The sequence below is a fragment of the Magallana gigas genome, chromosome 4 (assembly GCF_963853765.1).
Source record: "Magallana gigas chromosome 4, xbMagGiga1.1, whole genome shotgun sequence".
In the NCBI taxonomy this organism is placed as follows: Eukaryota; Metazoa; Mollusca; class Bivalvia; order Ostreida; family Ostreidae; genus Magallana; species Magallana gigas.
This window is the reverse complement of record NC_088856.1, coordinates 219,124-234,546: the sequence shown is the minus strand read 5'-3', so window position 1 is coordinate 234,546 and position 15,423 is coordinate 219,124. Positions and strand designations below refer to the sequence as shown.

Below are 15,423 nucleotides of genomic sequence, written 5' to 3'. Positions count from 1 at the left end.
TTTTCTCTTCGAACGCGTTATGCCACTGCCAATGGACCGACCATGTTTCCGCGTCGACCTCTTGTTGTACGTTCTAAAATTAGCTTGTCACATCACGTGCTAATGAATATTTTAAAGTCGGGCGTTTATTGACCGGCCCGGTCAAAAAAAAATAATTTCGAATTTATATTAAATACTTTTAAATGCGTTTGAATTCAACTGTATAATTTGCACAAAGTTTATAACTTTTGCTTTATGGAAAAATGAAAATATTTCTTTCTTTTAAAATTTTCATTTAAAACAGCATACATGTTTATACTTTCAAACAAGTCTAGCAAGCTTAAAACATATCAAAATGTTAATCAAATAACGTTCCGAAAATATACTGTAAATAATGCGTCTATCGACAAATTCTTGATTGCATCATCAGTACTTTTAAATGCAAAGTTATACTGTACAAGTGATTCTATTAGAAAACCGTTTACCATCGATTTCGTGTATGTAAAAGAAAAGTGATAGTATTTCATTAACATTGATCATTAGTTTGATATGTTTGCAAAAAGGTAATTAATACCATCATATGTTACATAATGCGTATTATCAGATAACTACAAAATCTTTATCAGTTTTCCTCATTTGTAGAAAATAAATAGATTTCTCTTAATTTATTGAATTGGTCGGTATCTTTTCTTCTTTTTACTTTTTTAAACCTGGAATGTATGTTAAGAGAAAAAAGTGAAGAAGCTTTGAATATCTGTTCATGTTCATGAGTAGAGATCCAGAAATTTAATTGGTAAATACCTACGTGTACTTAAAAACATATGCAATCTAATGATATTAAAGACATTTAAACACACATCAATAAATCAATAATATATTAAAAAGAAATCGATGACAGAAAGATAAATAACTCAAGTTAAGTTGTTGAAGAAATTTCCAGCGTAAAATAATAGTTATTACTTATGATCTTTGATTGTAAGAGTTTCATCTGTGGATGGTCCATAATTTAAAATTTGTGTTATCGATATGGGAAGCAGTATATTAAATTCGGAGCTTGGTTATAATAAAAGGGACGGTTGTATCCTTTATTCATATGAATAATGAACGGATATACGCATGGAAAAGTAAGCGGCGAACGGATATTTTTGAACCTATCAATTTTGCATGAATCATAGTCATAAATTCGTAGCAGATAAGCCGGGCTCAAATGGCGATGACTGTGCCGAACCTTGCTATAAAAATAGCACAAGGATTTTGTTTTTCATTATGAGAAATATTTAAAACTTCAGATAATTTTGAGCTCGACCTTCATTTTAATATGTACACATAGGATGCGTTGCCAATAACTCAAGTAGGTTGTAATTTAAGGTAAACGACCATATATATATATGCACATAACTGCCTGAAGAGCCAGGGATGGCGAAAACGTTTGCAGTCTGATCGTATGGTGATTCACGAGCGGTATCCATATATAACAGAGAGCGAGATGAAAGGTCTAATTTTAATTAGATTGAGGGCTTTGTTTACATTACAATTGATTATTACATTGTATCTCTCTTAATCATAACTTGATTTCTATAATTGAATTTTTGGTGAATCATTCAATACAAATAAACAATTTGGACCTCAAATTGTATCTAGGTCCCTTTAAAATGCTTAAGTTAAGTAAGTGGAAATTATACTGGATAAGACAAATACATATTTATTATCCATTTCCTTAGTTTTGTATCCATAAAGGAGTGGTTGGAGTGAAAATATCAATCGTGAATAGACAACGATTGTGGTGGGTTTTTTTCCAATACCACACTTAAACATAATATCCAATATACCAAAGCAAAGCCGTCGCCACAGTTGGTAACTAAACTTTCAATTACAATAATTGACAGTTGAACATAAGAAATATTGGGTATTGACTTTATAAACTTCAAGCTCTGTCACATTAAGGTTGTTGTTTGTTATAATGTTGCAATCATGCTCATATAAAGTGAAACACCTTCCTATCTGATCGACATATCCATTGAGAGGAAAATTGATTCCTTGAGGTGCAATATTTCCATAAAAAGTGGATAAGTCATGACCACATCCGAATGTTGGACCGTAACTACCATTTCCATAACCAGCATGCTTTGCATCACTGACAGGAAACTGAAATGGATTGGAAGACCCGTTGTACTGTAGCCGGAAGAGGAAGGCGTTCGGATCGTTTATGTATCCACCATCAGAGTTCCAGCTCTGAGACAGGTAGCCGCCGTATATCGTGTTGTTTGTGTTGTACAGGACCGTCACGGTGGCACCCTGACCGTCACACTTCTGGTGAAACTTAGTAGCGGTACAACCGTCCCTGCTGATCTTGTACAACAACCGGAAGTCACAGGGCCTACCTATCCACGAGATCAGCTGGTCTTGCTGATTCAAAAGAGCCGCCATGAATTCAAAAATGAACTCTAAAATGACGTTGTCACACACTAAAATGTCTGTTGTTTGCAATTCAATTAGACTTGTGAGACGGCATCTCTACAACACTTTTGCATAGCGTATTGTAAAGAAGGGGTTAATCTAGTTAATTGTAATTAGATTGTCCAACAAACTGCATATTAAATTTTGTTGATGTATTCTAAAATAAGAAACAGTGTCAACATTAGGATTCATATGAACTACAACGTTGTCTGGGACATGTTATGCGATGTTTTATTATTTTAAAGCTAATTTATTTAGATTTTATATACTAAATTAATATACTAATATTGATTGTATGGCCACAAATATAATATTTCAAAGTTTAAGGCAGAATTGATGGTTAATTTGCTTACCACTTAGTCTCCTTAAATGTCTCAGTAAATTCAAACCCATAATAAATATTTAAGTTATATTCATATATATCCTTCTTTCGTAGCTCTTTGAATACGAACAGTCTATCGTCAACGAATAAAATCTTAAACACATTGCCTGGTCCGTTGGAGTTTTTCAACGACTAGAAATATATCTCGGAAAATATCCCTGCGATTCTTTCTAGGTATTTCACAAGTAACTGTGTAAGCTCATATGATTAATATTTATGTAATTAGTAACACTAAATTTGATAAGTATATTGTTGCACTACATTTATTCAAAAAATTAATTTCTAGAATAAAGAACAAGTTAACCGGAGACAATATGTTTTATTCTCAAAAGGTCTTTTTGACGGTTAAAATACAAATGTTATTAAATGTTCAATACACTTTATACATTTATTGCATGATGGTGAGGGAAATATGAAGATTTATAGACCAATCCACACTTTACAAAAAATATTTCCCATTGCCGCCATCTTTGGGGGAAAACCTATAGGTTTCTCACAGTAGCCTTTGTAGTTCAGAGGTTTGTAACTTTGTCATTTGACATTAAAATTCCGTTTCTATTGTGTATTTTGATTGCCCCGGGATGGAGCAACCCAAATATCCAGGGAATAAATTAAACTCAAAGAGATCTATCTCAGGACGCCCACATATTTGGTATCACAAAGAACAAAAAAAGTTTGAGTTTTTCTCTTTTGACCTTTGGGTTAGACCCGCAAAGGAACACAACTTTTGCAAATTGTGGATTGGGTTATTCCCCCCCCCCCCCCCCCAAAAAAAAAAAATCCCATTTCCCCATTCACCTGTCTGTGTTTTACGAAGTCGCTAAAACGTAAACAAATATCGTCTACTGAAGACTGATACATTAGGAAATGTGCTAATTCATTTACTGATCGAATTGATTTTTAAAATATTTCATTTAAAGGTTGTCGTATGCTCTTTTCATGACTATTAATAAATGCAGTACGTAAAAATATAATTAAGAGCAAGGAAGTTAAATTCAAACCTTCTGAAAAGAATTATATCATGAATCTACGAAAGCCGAGAAGGATCATTCGAGATTCGAGATTCAAAATACGAGATTCGAAATACGAGATTCGAGATTCGAAATTCGAGATTCAATATCTAAATTAACCAATCAAATCATGGATCTGAAACCTGTATCCTAGCAACATTAAACTGTTCTAAATAAAGATCATTCGTACATGCTCTTTCCTGCAAATAAATGTCTTAATAGCTCTTATGTAATGGTTATAAAATGGTTAAATTAACATTAATGAATTAACCCCACACAATATAAACAATTAAATGAGTGAAAACACTGTTGGCTTTGCGAATCTATGTGATTTTGTTTGTCCTGTATGTATTTTCCCCCCGAACCATTTTAACCCGTAGTGTATTCGCCCCAACTGTGTAAAAATCGGCTTGCTAAAAAAGATCTGTTTGATCTAAATAATTAAAACTGAGTGTGGTTTTAGCTATGAAACGAAATTCAATGAAATAATCGACATGTCAAAATATAGGTTATGATAAAGTTTTAAACCATAGGAGATATAATGATTTACAACCTCAACGACAACAATCCAGATAGGAATAGTGTATTGTAGGGTATCAATGTCATTGTCGATATGAGAGAGAGAGAGAGAGAGAGAGAGAGAGAGAGAGAGAGAGAGTTTTGTAGTGTCATATTCAATTTTGATTTAGAATTTGAAATTGTTTGATTTGATATAAGCATATACAGACAGTTAAGCCACTCAAAGGAGAAAAGAGAGGAGGTAGCTAGGATAGGGCAGACCAACTAGCAAGCTTTAATTTGAACGGTGTGATTGTGAACGGTGTGATTGTGATTTACATCGACTCTCTCTCTCTCTCTCTCTCTCTCTCTCTCTCTCTCTCTCTCTCTCTCTCTCTCTCTCTCATCACCTAGCATTTTCTTTTCCGTGGAGGGGTTTGGGGTAATTGTGATTTCTTACATTAGCTACCAAAAATGATTAAAAAAAAACATGGAATTTTCTTTAAAGTGTGTGCGGATGTTGTACTCAATAATCTGTTTTCAATATATAAATTTCGGGGGGGGGGGGGGGGGGGGCTACATAGTCCTAATTTAATTTGTCAGTTATTCTGTCCCCACTTCGTTCTCTCTTCGTTTTCCAGGCTTTTTTTTTTTATTTGGCTCGGCAAAATATATCCGTACTTAATTAAATTTGACTCTTATAATCGGATTTAATGTTCCAATTAATAAATATAGGGTAGGAAAGAGTAGACGGGACTTTTTTGCGCATATCCTACTGTACCATTCATTCAACACAGGTATTAGCACTAATCGAGTTCGACTTTCATTTTTTTATCCACTGGTTTGAAAGCTATTAATTTTTGAAAATATTTCGAATTTATGGCCTGATTATATATAAATTAGAGCTGCGCTGGTGCATCTATTTACCCAAATGAACCAAAATATAACTAAATGAATCTAAAAAATTTGACAAAATTAGTTTTAAACGACTAATTTTTCAATTCTAATCGGGTATGTCCTTTAGAAAAATCTTGAACCACACACATGTTTAGCAAATAAAACGACAATTGTTTCATTTTTTATGGGGAGGGGGTGGTGCCGGTAAAAGACATGTATTGTTTGTGGCAGTTGGGCTATACTCTCATTTGTTATGATAGGTATTACTACATATTGATATAAAATGAAAGTTTCCAATTACACTGTACATAGCTTCTATCATGCATTTTGACCCGCGCGATACTGTAAGACAATTTTCAAAGCATTTAATGTAATTCAACCGATCATTTTTGGAGAAAAAAAATTCTGGATCCCCGCCTGATACGTCCGCCTCCATGTACATTAGAATTACATGTACGTTGACCATAATATGTAAACATTAACTTAATCGGCTATGTTATGTGACGATAACATTTTTTATCAATGTATTTGCAGGATAGGTAACAAATAACAGCCTATTTGTTGATTTTCGCACTGGTTATTTGAGATAATTTGCCGCCATCCTCTATGCATTCCCCACACCACACACAGTTTCTTTATTTGGTGTTCTGTGTGTATGGCGACAAATTGGTAAATTTGCACTTCTCGCCACTTGTAGCTATCACCCTGATTACATTTTATCTGGCTAAGTGTAATGTAGTAGTATATTACGTACACACATCTTTGCAGTGCTTATTTACATCTTTAGAGAGTTACTTTCATACAAATTAAACTTTTGTATGATTTATATGCAATTATTGTCAATTTTGATGCGTTGAGGGGGGGGGGGGGGTAGGAAACTACAGAGACACTCAACTTGGGTGTGATACATATGCCTGTCTATACCTTCTATTCTTTCTTGTTGATATATCAATGAATGAATTATAACAAACTACAACAATAGATTTTAAAAAATTCATGCACAATCAAATTTTTAAAATTTTACTGTTCTCTGCACAAGAAATCGGCAATGTGAACAAATTGGCACCCTATTATCCCTACCTTTAATTGTACAGAATATGTATCCTTCTATATTGAAAACAATGCCAAAAGTAAGTTTACTCAAGAAAAGGGGAAAAAATTGTATATATTAATAATTCCGTATGATGTGATAATATTTCAATGATTAGTTTATAATCATAGTACTAGTGTATGCCTGTATACATAAAAAACGATAAGTAATGCTTATATTTATTGGTGAAACCTGGACTGATTATTTATATTTAGATTAAAACGTATTTTAGATACTAATCTTCATGCGCGGAGGAGGTCTATAACGAAGGGGGTCAGGGGGTCTGGACTTTCCTCGGGAAAATTGAAGCTTAATATACATAGTAAAATTATTGAAAATTGGCCTAGGACCCCCCTACCGAAAAAAACTGCATTTGTACACAAAAAGGGTGAATAAAGCCGGGGTTTAAACTATTGGTGGTGAAATACCCCAGGGTTCAAACGCATCAGGTGGAAATGCACAAGGGCAAACAAAATCACATAGATCTGCGAAACACACTGCATTATTACTATTCTACTTGAATATTCTGTGTAAAAATAAATACAAAGAATTATTTAGTTAGCTAGGGAGAAGTGAACATAGCATTTATTTGTATATAAGAGCATGTACTAATAATCTTTATTTAGAACAGTTTGATGTCGCTAGGATACGTGTTTTCAGATCCTTGATTTGATTGGTTAATTAGATATTCAATCTCGAATTTCGAATCTCGAATCTCGTATTTCGAATCTCGTATTTCGAATCTCGTATCTCGAATGATCCTTCTCGGCTTTCGTATGAATCTGTATTACGTTGTGTAAATTGACGAAAAGGAATCGTATTCGATATACTGAATGATTCTATGATCCCGTTAGATAGAGGTTGCTACGCAGTTATGGAATCGTTTAGTATAATAACTCACATGGGTAAAAATACAGAAGATCAAAAATGAAAGTACAAATAATACGAATTATAAAAGATAAAGCTACCAAAACTGGATAGGCTTTATAACGGTCGACAAACAAACTGTAAAATTCGAATAAGAAAGATATCTTTACATTATTATTAAATTGACCGTTATGTTCTCTAAGTTAGAAGTTTACAGTTGTATTGTTCATACTTACATCGAACGAATAACACATTATAAACACAACTTGGCTTATAAATGAACATATACCATCATGATAGTAGTTTCGTTATCTCTGATATCAGTACACGGGTCTACGTTGTACTTGTTACACCTGATTGAACACCTGTCAGAGTGTCTGTTGTATATCTTTGTTATTCGGAGCAATTATGTTAGTCTATAATGCATTAACCCATTTAAATGATATTCTTTTCTTCTGTTGTGAAATAAGTGCACACATTTGATCACCACAGGATAAAGTTCTGCCATTCAGTCAATTGAAATGAAACTTAAATGTATGGAAAGGTGTCTACAGACATAATTATGCCAATTCAGTTCACTTAATATCTCTCAGTTAGGTGAATAGCATAATTTTATCATTTGCATTTCATCGCAAATTTATAAGTAACTATGGCGCTGTAAGCTATATGTTTACAGGAATAAGATGTGTACAACAAAATATTTGGCACAGTGAGGAGAGGAAATTTGGATTGCTTAGCGGTTTTCTAAAAAGGGGAAAATGGCAGACAAAGTAATTACTTTTCAGTTATACCTTGTCAATAAAAATGAAATATTGCAGACTCCTGATTATAAAACGGTAATAGCTATGACTAAAAAAAAACAAAGTTCAAAACTTGCAACCAAAATAAAATGAAATCAAATTATTTAATGGCAATAGACCACATTATCAGAATTTACGTTTCATAGGATACTAATAATTTCGGGTGGATGTAAATGTAAATTAACAAAACAGTACTGCAGCTAAATCATACTGTAACGATTTTAACTTATGTAATGTTGAATCATGCGTACGGCACATGATAGCTGTGTTTGTATTGTCGCCTAGCAACCAGCGGAGATTGTCACGTGACCCACAGAGGGTATATAAACGAGCGCATCGCAGCTGCAGCGTTCTTTTCCCTAGCAGTCTTCATAGAGAAGAGAGAGAGAAATTGCGAGACTAAGGTACGGTTTTGGTAGGTGGGTTGCCTTGAGAGAGAGGCTTACCACATTTTCATAGTTAATAGGACCAACCGTGTTTGACCACTAGTTGGTTAATATAGAGGCTGTCCTCTCGGAGGTTAGCCTGGCTTAGTCGTCGCTGATACTCTAGTAGTATTAGGGAAGGGGTACGCCTTTAGTTAGAGGTTTTACACTGTCCGTCCTGCATAAGGCATTAACACAGTGACTGCCTCTACTAAGGGTTTACCTCTTCAGTAGGTTACCCAGCTAGGGCGTGCCGCGGGTATTCACTACCGCCTGAATAAGGCATATAATAGTGTTTATCTCGTGGTATTAATAAAGTCACAATCCCGGCCGACCAGATTCATTTGTGATTTTACCCTAAGTAAGGGAAGGCCATTTTGTAAATATTTGTAGGCCAATTGTAATCACTTATCATTTTAGAGAGGAAAATTATTATTGTTCGATATTTTTTTTATATTCAACCCCCAGACCCTAGAATTGACTAGGTACGGACCCCTCGACACGTTACAAAAATAAATGGTGGCAGCGCGGTGGGATCTGGGTAACTGTTGAATTATTAGCTGATTACTTTATGTGAATTTTAGTCGGAATAAATTCTTTTGATTGTATTGTGTTTAATTTTTTGAAATTATGATGAGCGCATTAGAAAAAGAATTGCGGCAGTTGCATGACGGGTTGCCTAAGACAGCAGAGAAATCGCACGCCAGAGATTCAGGCATACCTGACAGCAGGCACACCACATTACTGGGTGAAAAGTCATATAAGAGTTCTGGTGCGAAACCTAAGCAATTAAAGAAGACCACCAGTTTTCTTGGAGATGACGAGCCTAGTTGTGTGGAAAACCTCAATGAGCTGACAAGCCGCAAGCAACGTGTATCAAGTACACCGTATATCGACTCTGCAGCCATTGATGACCCAGATGACTCAAGGCCTTACAAGGACAATGTAACACGCAGGCGTCAGAAAAAGGATGACAATGAGCCCGTCCGTTCAGGAGTTAAGGCAGACAAGTTTGATGGTAGTTCATCCTGGGTTGATTTCAAATCACATTTTGAAATTTGTGCCGCCCTTAACAAATGGTCTGTTTCAGACAAGGGGATGCATTTGGCGGTATCATTGAGGGGTCAAGCCCAGGGTGTATTAGGAAACCTACCAGAGGGTGAAAAGTGCAACTACAGACTGTTGTGTAAGGCGCTTGAAGAGAGGTTCTCCCCGACAAATCAGACAGAACTCTATAGAGCTGCGTGAGAGACGACAGAAAGCCTCAGATTCATTGCCTGAATTAGGTCAGGATATAAGGAGGCTTACCAATCTTGCCTACCCAACAGCACCAGTTGAGGTAAAAGAGACGCTTTCCAAAGAGCAGTTTATAGACGCCCTGAGAGATAGAGACATGCGTCTAAGGGTTCGACAAGCAAGGCCCATTGATCTCAATGATGCCGTGAGACATGCTGTTGAGTTGGATGCTTTTCAGGCGGCAGACCATCGAATGCACGACAGTCCAACCTATGCAAGGTCTACACAGAGTGATGAAGAAAAGTTAGACCCAATTTCGGTGTTGGCAAAGGCGGTACTTGACCTTCAAAATGAAATAAAAATTCTAAAGAAAGACAGAGACCATCCCACAGTAGATACGCATAAAAGAGGCGGACAAAAATCTACTGTAGTTTGTCATTATTGTAAACGGGAAGGACATGTCAAAGCCAAGTGTTTCAAGTACTTAGAGTTATTAGATAAGACAAAGAGTTCAGACCAAGGTCCATCGAAGAATGGTCTGCCTAAATCCAACAAACCAAATACAAAAAGTTCTGCAGGAAGGTCTGGTGTCACCTACAAAGTTGGAGAGGCTGGCATGTTTTTACATGCATTAGTGAATGGCAAAGCTGTTAAATTGCTGGTAGATTCAGGAGCTACACTGAGCATATTATCTCCGGATATCTTAAACTCCGTTGGTTTTCGGAACTCACAGCTTGTGAGGCTGAGTAGACCAATAGTAACTGCAAATGGTACACCACTAAAGACTGACGGTCTACTAACAATCAACATGCAGTTAGGGAATGACAGTTTTGCACAAGCGTTTGCCGTTGCAGAAATAGGGGTTGATGGTATACTAGGTCTTGATTTTCTGAAAGACCACCATTGCTTTATAGATATGGAATCCCTGTCACTGAAAGTAGGAGGCAAACGGCATGCTTTACACATGGAAGGTAAAATTGGCTGTTGCAGGGTCACATTAGCAGATGATGTTTGTATACCACCGAGTTGTGAGGTTGTCGCCAAGTGCAATGTTTTACCTCCAATATTTGATAAAGTCCCAGAATTAGGTCTAATAGAACCTTCATGTCGGTTTATGGAGTCAGACAGAGCCTTAGTAGCGCGAGCTCTTGTAACTGGAGAAAAATTTGCACCAGTTAGAATGCTGAACTTGTCTGATCAAGTTCTTAATGTGTATAAGGGGACATTAGTGGCAAACCTGGTGCCAGTAGAAAATGTAGAGGATGTAAAGAATGATGAATGCTTTGACGACAATCAACAGGCAATGCCTGATCACCTCCATGATCTTTACGAACGAACAATAAAAGGAATGGGTGCCAAAGATGCCAATTTGATATATAAGTTTTTAATGCGGTATTCAAAGTTATTTGCTGTATCAGATGCAGAATTAGGGAAAACAAATGTGACTGAGCATAAGATTGATACTGGAAGTGCACAGCCCATCAAACAACGCCCAAGACGACTTCCATTTCACATGCAAACAGAGGTTGATAAACATGTGGATGACATGATGAAGAGAAATGTTATTGAAGAGTCAACAAGTCCATGGTCGTCACCTGTCGTCCTTGTTAAAAAGAAAGACGGTACAACCAGATTTTGCGTCGATTATCGCAAGCTTAATGGCGTGACAATCAAAGACGCTTACCCCTTGCCAAGGATTGACGACTCACTAGATCAGTTGAATGGAGTCAAGTGGTTTTCCACTCTTGATTTAAACTCTGGATACTGGCAAGTGGAAATGTCTCTGGATGATCGTAGCAAGACAGCTTTTGCTACAAGAAGAGGCTTGTATCAATTTAAGGTCATGCCATTCGGGCTTTGTAATGCCCCGGCCTATTCCATCTAACCTCACTGAGTTAAGGTCATTTGTAGGCTTCTGCAGTTACTATCGAAGGTTTGTGCCAAATTTTGCAATGATTGCAAAACCGTTACATGACTTGACGAAGAAGAATATAACCTTTAGATGGAACGATGACTGTCAAAATGCCTTCGATAGGCTCAGGAAAGAACTAGCGACAGCCCCAGTTTTAGCTCACCCCGATTTCGATCAAGAATTCATACTTGATACTGACGCTAGCAATGAAGCCGTAGGCGGGGTGCTCTCGCAAATACAGAATGGAGTAGAGAGACCTGTAGCATTTGCGAGTAAAAGTCTATCGAAGTCTGAAAGGAAGTACTGCGTTACTCGCAAAGAACTCTTAGCTGTTGTGCTATTCGTCAAACATTTTCGACAATACTTGTATGGCCGAAAGTTTAAAATAAGGACCGACCATAGTTCATTAAAATGGTTGATGAACTTTAAAGATCCCCAGGGGCAGCTGGCTCGTTGGATAGAAATGCTGTCAAGTTATGACTTCTATATAGAACATAGGCCAGGAAAGTTTCACAATAACGCGGACAGTTTGAGCAGAATGCCATGCAAGCAGTGTAAGAGTGATCATAGACTGGGTTGCCTTGCTTTAAAGCAGGATTCAGACAATGCCTTTGGTTTCACTGGAGATGTTACTTTGAGTGAAATGCAGGATTCCGATAGAAATCTAGGTATGGTAAAGAAGTGGTTGGCAAATAAAAAGCGTCCTGAATACAATGCCATTTCAGGGGAGTCCATGACTGTAAAATCGTTATGGTCTCAATGGGATAGATTGATTTTACATGAAGGTGTTCTATACAGAAAGTGGGATGATTTGATTTCAAAGAGTCAAAAATTACAAGCTGTAATCCCAAATGAAGAAAGGAGAACAACTCTTAAATTCTGCCATGATGATCGAGCAGCTGGTCATCTCGGTGTGCATAAAACCTTGGCAAAAATACGACAGTCTTACTACTGGCCGGGTTTGCAAAGAGATGTCAGACAATACATTAGAGGTTGTGAGGTTTGCACCAAGAGGAAGGCGCCTACTATGACAAATAAAGCCCCGATGCAAATAGTTGGTTCAGGATCTCCCATGGAAAGAATAGCCACTGACATTCTTGGAGAACTGCCCGAGACTGATAATGGCAACAGATATATACTAGTTGTAGCTGATTATTTTACTAAGTGGACGGAGTGCTTTGCAATGCCTAACATGGAGTCGAAAACAGTAGCTACAAAAATTGTAGAAGAGGTGATTACTCGACTTGGTGTCCCAGACACAATACACTCGGATCAAGGTCGACAATACGAAAGTGAACTCTTCCAGGAGACATGTAAGCTACTTGACATTCAAAAGACACATACGACTCCCTACCACCCACAGTCAGATGGTATGGTAGAGCGTTTTAATCGGACTTAAACAACTATGCTCAGTGCCTTTGTAAATGAGCACCACTCCGATTGGGATGTCCATTTGCCATATGTTATGATGGCCTATCGATCATCCATACAGGAAACTACTGGGATGACTCCAAATATGCTAATGTTAGGCCGAGAGACAAAGACGCCACTAGATGTTATGTATGAACCACCTCGTAACATTAAACAGTCTCCGTCAAACAAATGGGTATGGGAACTCCAAGAACGCCTAGAGATTGCTCACAATGTTGTCCGAGAAAATATTGGACAAGCCATGGTTAGACAAAAGCACTACCATGATAGAAAACTGAAATGGAAAACATTTGTTAGCGGTGAAGAGGTATATGTTTTCTTTCCGAGACGAAAGCCCGGGACCTCTTCAAAATTTACAAGCTATTGGCAAGGTCCATATAGGGTTATCAAAAAGATGTCTGACATAACGTATTTGATCAACTGTGGTCCTAAAGGGGGTGAACAAGTTATACATGTTGACCGTATGCGAAAGAAGTATCCGCAGGTACTTTCAAATGAGGAACTTCCACCACTAGAGGAAGATCAAGAGCCACTCGATAAAGAGGGCAAAGATGATGTTGCATATGATAGCCCTGTCCGTAATAATAGACCTGTTAGAGATAGAAGGCCACCTAAATGGCTTCATGATTATTATGTTGATAAACCTGATAAATAGTGTTAAGTATGATAATGTCTGTAAGAGTACAGTGACTTATACTCTTTTCATTTGTTGTAGATGGCAAAGACTAAGACCACTCCAAATTATGAGTTTCGGCGTTGTCCAATGTGTTCCTATTCAGCAAGAAGTGAAGAAGACTACAAAGGACACGTCTTCAAGTGTGCTATGCGGACCTTCCAATGTCCTGTGTGCGACTTCTGTAATAATAAAGAAGCTAACCTGAAGCGACACATGAAGAGATGTCACCCTGGCCTAGCCAAGGAAGAAGTCGTTAAGTTGGGAAGCAAGGAGGATAAGTGTGAAGAAGTGAGAGAACAGCGGGAAGACGATTGGCTTGCTCAAGATCCGGGAGATCTTATTGGAGAAATTTCAGATGAGGATAGCGATAAAGACGATGATGGAGACACCACGAGTGATAAAGAAGCTGAATCTCAAGAGAAAGAGGTAGATGAAAGTTTGCTTGAGGGAAGGATGTTTAGGAAGCCGACAACGCCTTCGCTTCCGATAATTAGTAAGCGGAAATCTTCGGATGTTCACTTGTCTCCTGCACAACCTAAAAAGTTGAGAAAGGAGGATCAAGCCGTGCAGACTCCATTAAGTGGTGAAAACTTTGGAAACTCGTTTGGAAGCAGGAGGGACTGCGGAACTCAAACGGATCCTTTGAAAAGAATCCTGACAACGAAAACTGTCAAGAAATTCAGAGATGGAAATGTTGACACTAAGATTGTTTCTAAAGAAAAAGTTGTGTTTGATATGTGAATCATTTGAAATTCATTTTTAAGGAAAATTGTTTTGTTCTGCAAAGTAAAGAAACTTTGTAGATTAAGTACATATGCTAAATAAATATAACTTGGTAGTTTTCACATTTTCTTTACATGCGGGTCGCATGTCTTCGAAGGCGTGGGTAGTGTAACGATTTTAACTTATGTAATGTTGAATCATGCGTACGGCACATGATAGCTGTGTTTGTATTGTCGCCTAGCAACCAGCGGAGATTGTCACGTGACCCACAGAGGGTATATAAACGAGCGCATCGCAGCTGCAGCGTTCTTTTCCCTAGCAGTCTTCATAGAGAAGAGAGAGAGAAATTGCGAGACTAAGGTACGGTTTTGGTAGGTGGGTTGCCTTGAGAGAGAGGCTTCCAACATTTTCATAGTTAATAGGACCAACCGTGTTTGACCACTAGTTGGTTAATATAGAGGCTGTCCTCTCGGAGGTTAGCCTGGCTTAGTCGTCGCTGATACTCTAGTAGTATTAGGGAAGGGGTACGCCTTTGGTTAGAGGTTGTACACTGTCCGTCCTGCATAAGGCATTAACACAGTGACTGCCTCTACTAAGGGTTTACCTCTTCAGTAGGTTACCCAGCTAGGGCGTGCCGCGGGTATTCACTACCGCCTGAATAAGGCATATAATAGTGTTTATCTCGTGGTATTAATAAAGTCACAATCCCGGCCGACCAGATTCATTTGTGATTTTACCCTAAGTAAGGGAAGGCCATTTTGTAAATATTTGTAGGCCAATTGTAATCACTTATCATTTTAGAGAGGAAAATTATTATTGTTCGATATTTTTTTTATATTCAACCCCCAGACCCTAGAATTGACTAGGTACGGACCCCTCGACACGTTACAATACATTAAAGTCTAAACAGATGCTGAAAGTCGACGTTAAGATAAATGAAAGATATACTGTGGTTTCATCAATATTCGTTGAACACCAATTTTCGTGGATTTCGTTATCAAGTTGATCCATGAAGTTAACTGTTCATTGAAGTGCAATTT

The 15,423-nt window shown here is 37.4% G+C and overlaps 1 protein-coding gene and 1 long non-coding RNA gene across 2 annotated transcripts; one reads left to right on the top strand and one right to left on the bottom strand.

The window, feature by feature from the left end:
* Positions 1-1,466: 1,466 nt before the first annotated feature.
* Positions 1,467-7,644, bottom strand: LOC136274313 (uncharacterized). Its single transcript, XR_010712584.1, has 2 exons — positions 7,417-7,644; positions 1,467-2,593 (listed from the first exon to the last, which is right to left on the bottom strand). It is a non-coding gene; the product is annotated as an uncharacterized lncRNA (long non-coding RNA).
* A 564-nt stretch (positions 7,645-8,208) lies between these two features.
* Positions 8,209-14,498, top strand: LOC136274312 (RE1-silencing transcription factor B-like). The gene is made up of 2 exons (XM_066080779.1): positions 8,209-8,384; positions 13,700-14,498. The coding sequence occupies exon 2, from the start codon at positions 13,700-13,702 to the stop codon at positions 14,399-14,401; it is 702 nt and encodes a 233-aa protein (XP_065936851.1). The 5' UTR covers positions 8,209-8,384; the 3' UTR covers positions 14,402-14,498.
* The last annotated feature ends 925 nt before the right edge of the window (positions 14,499-15,423 follow it).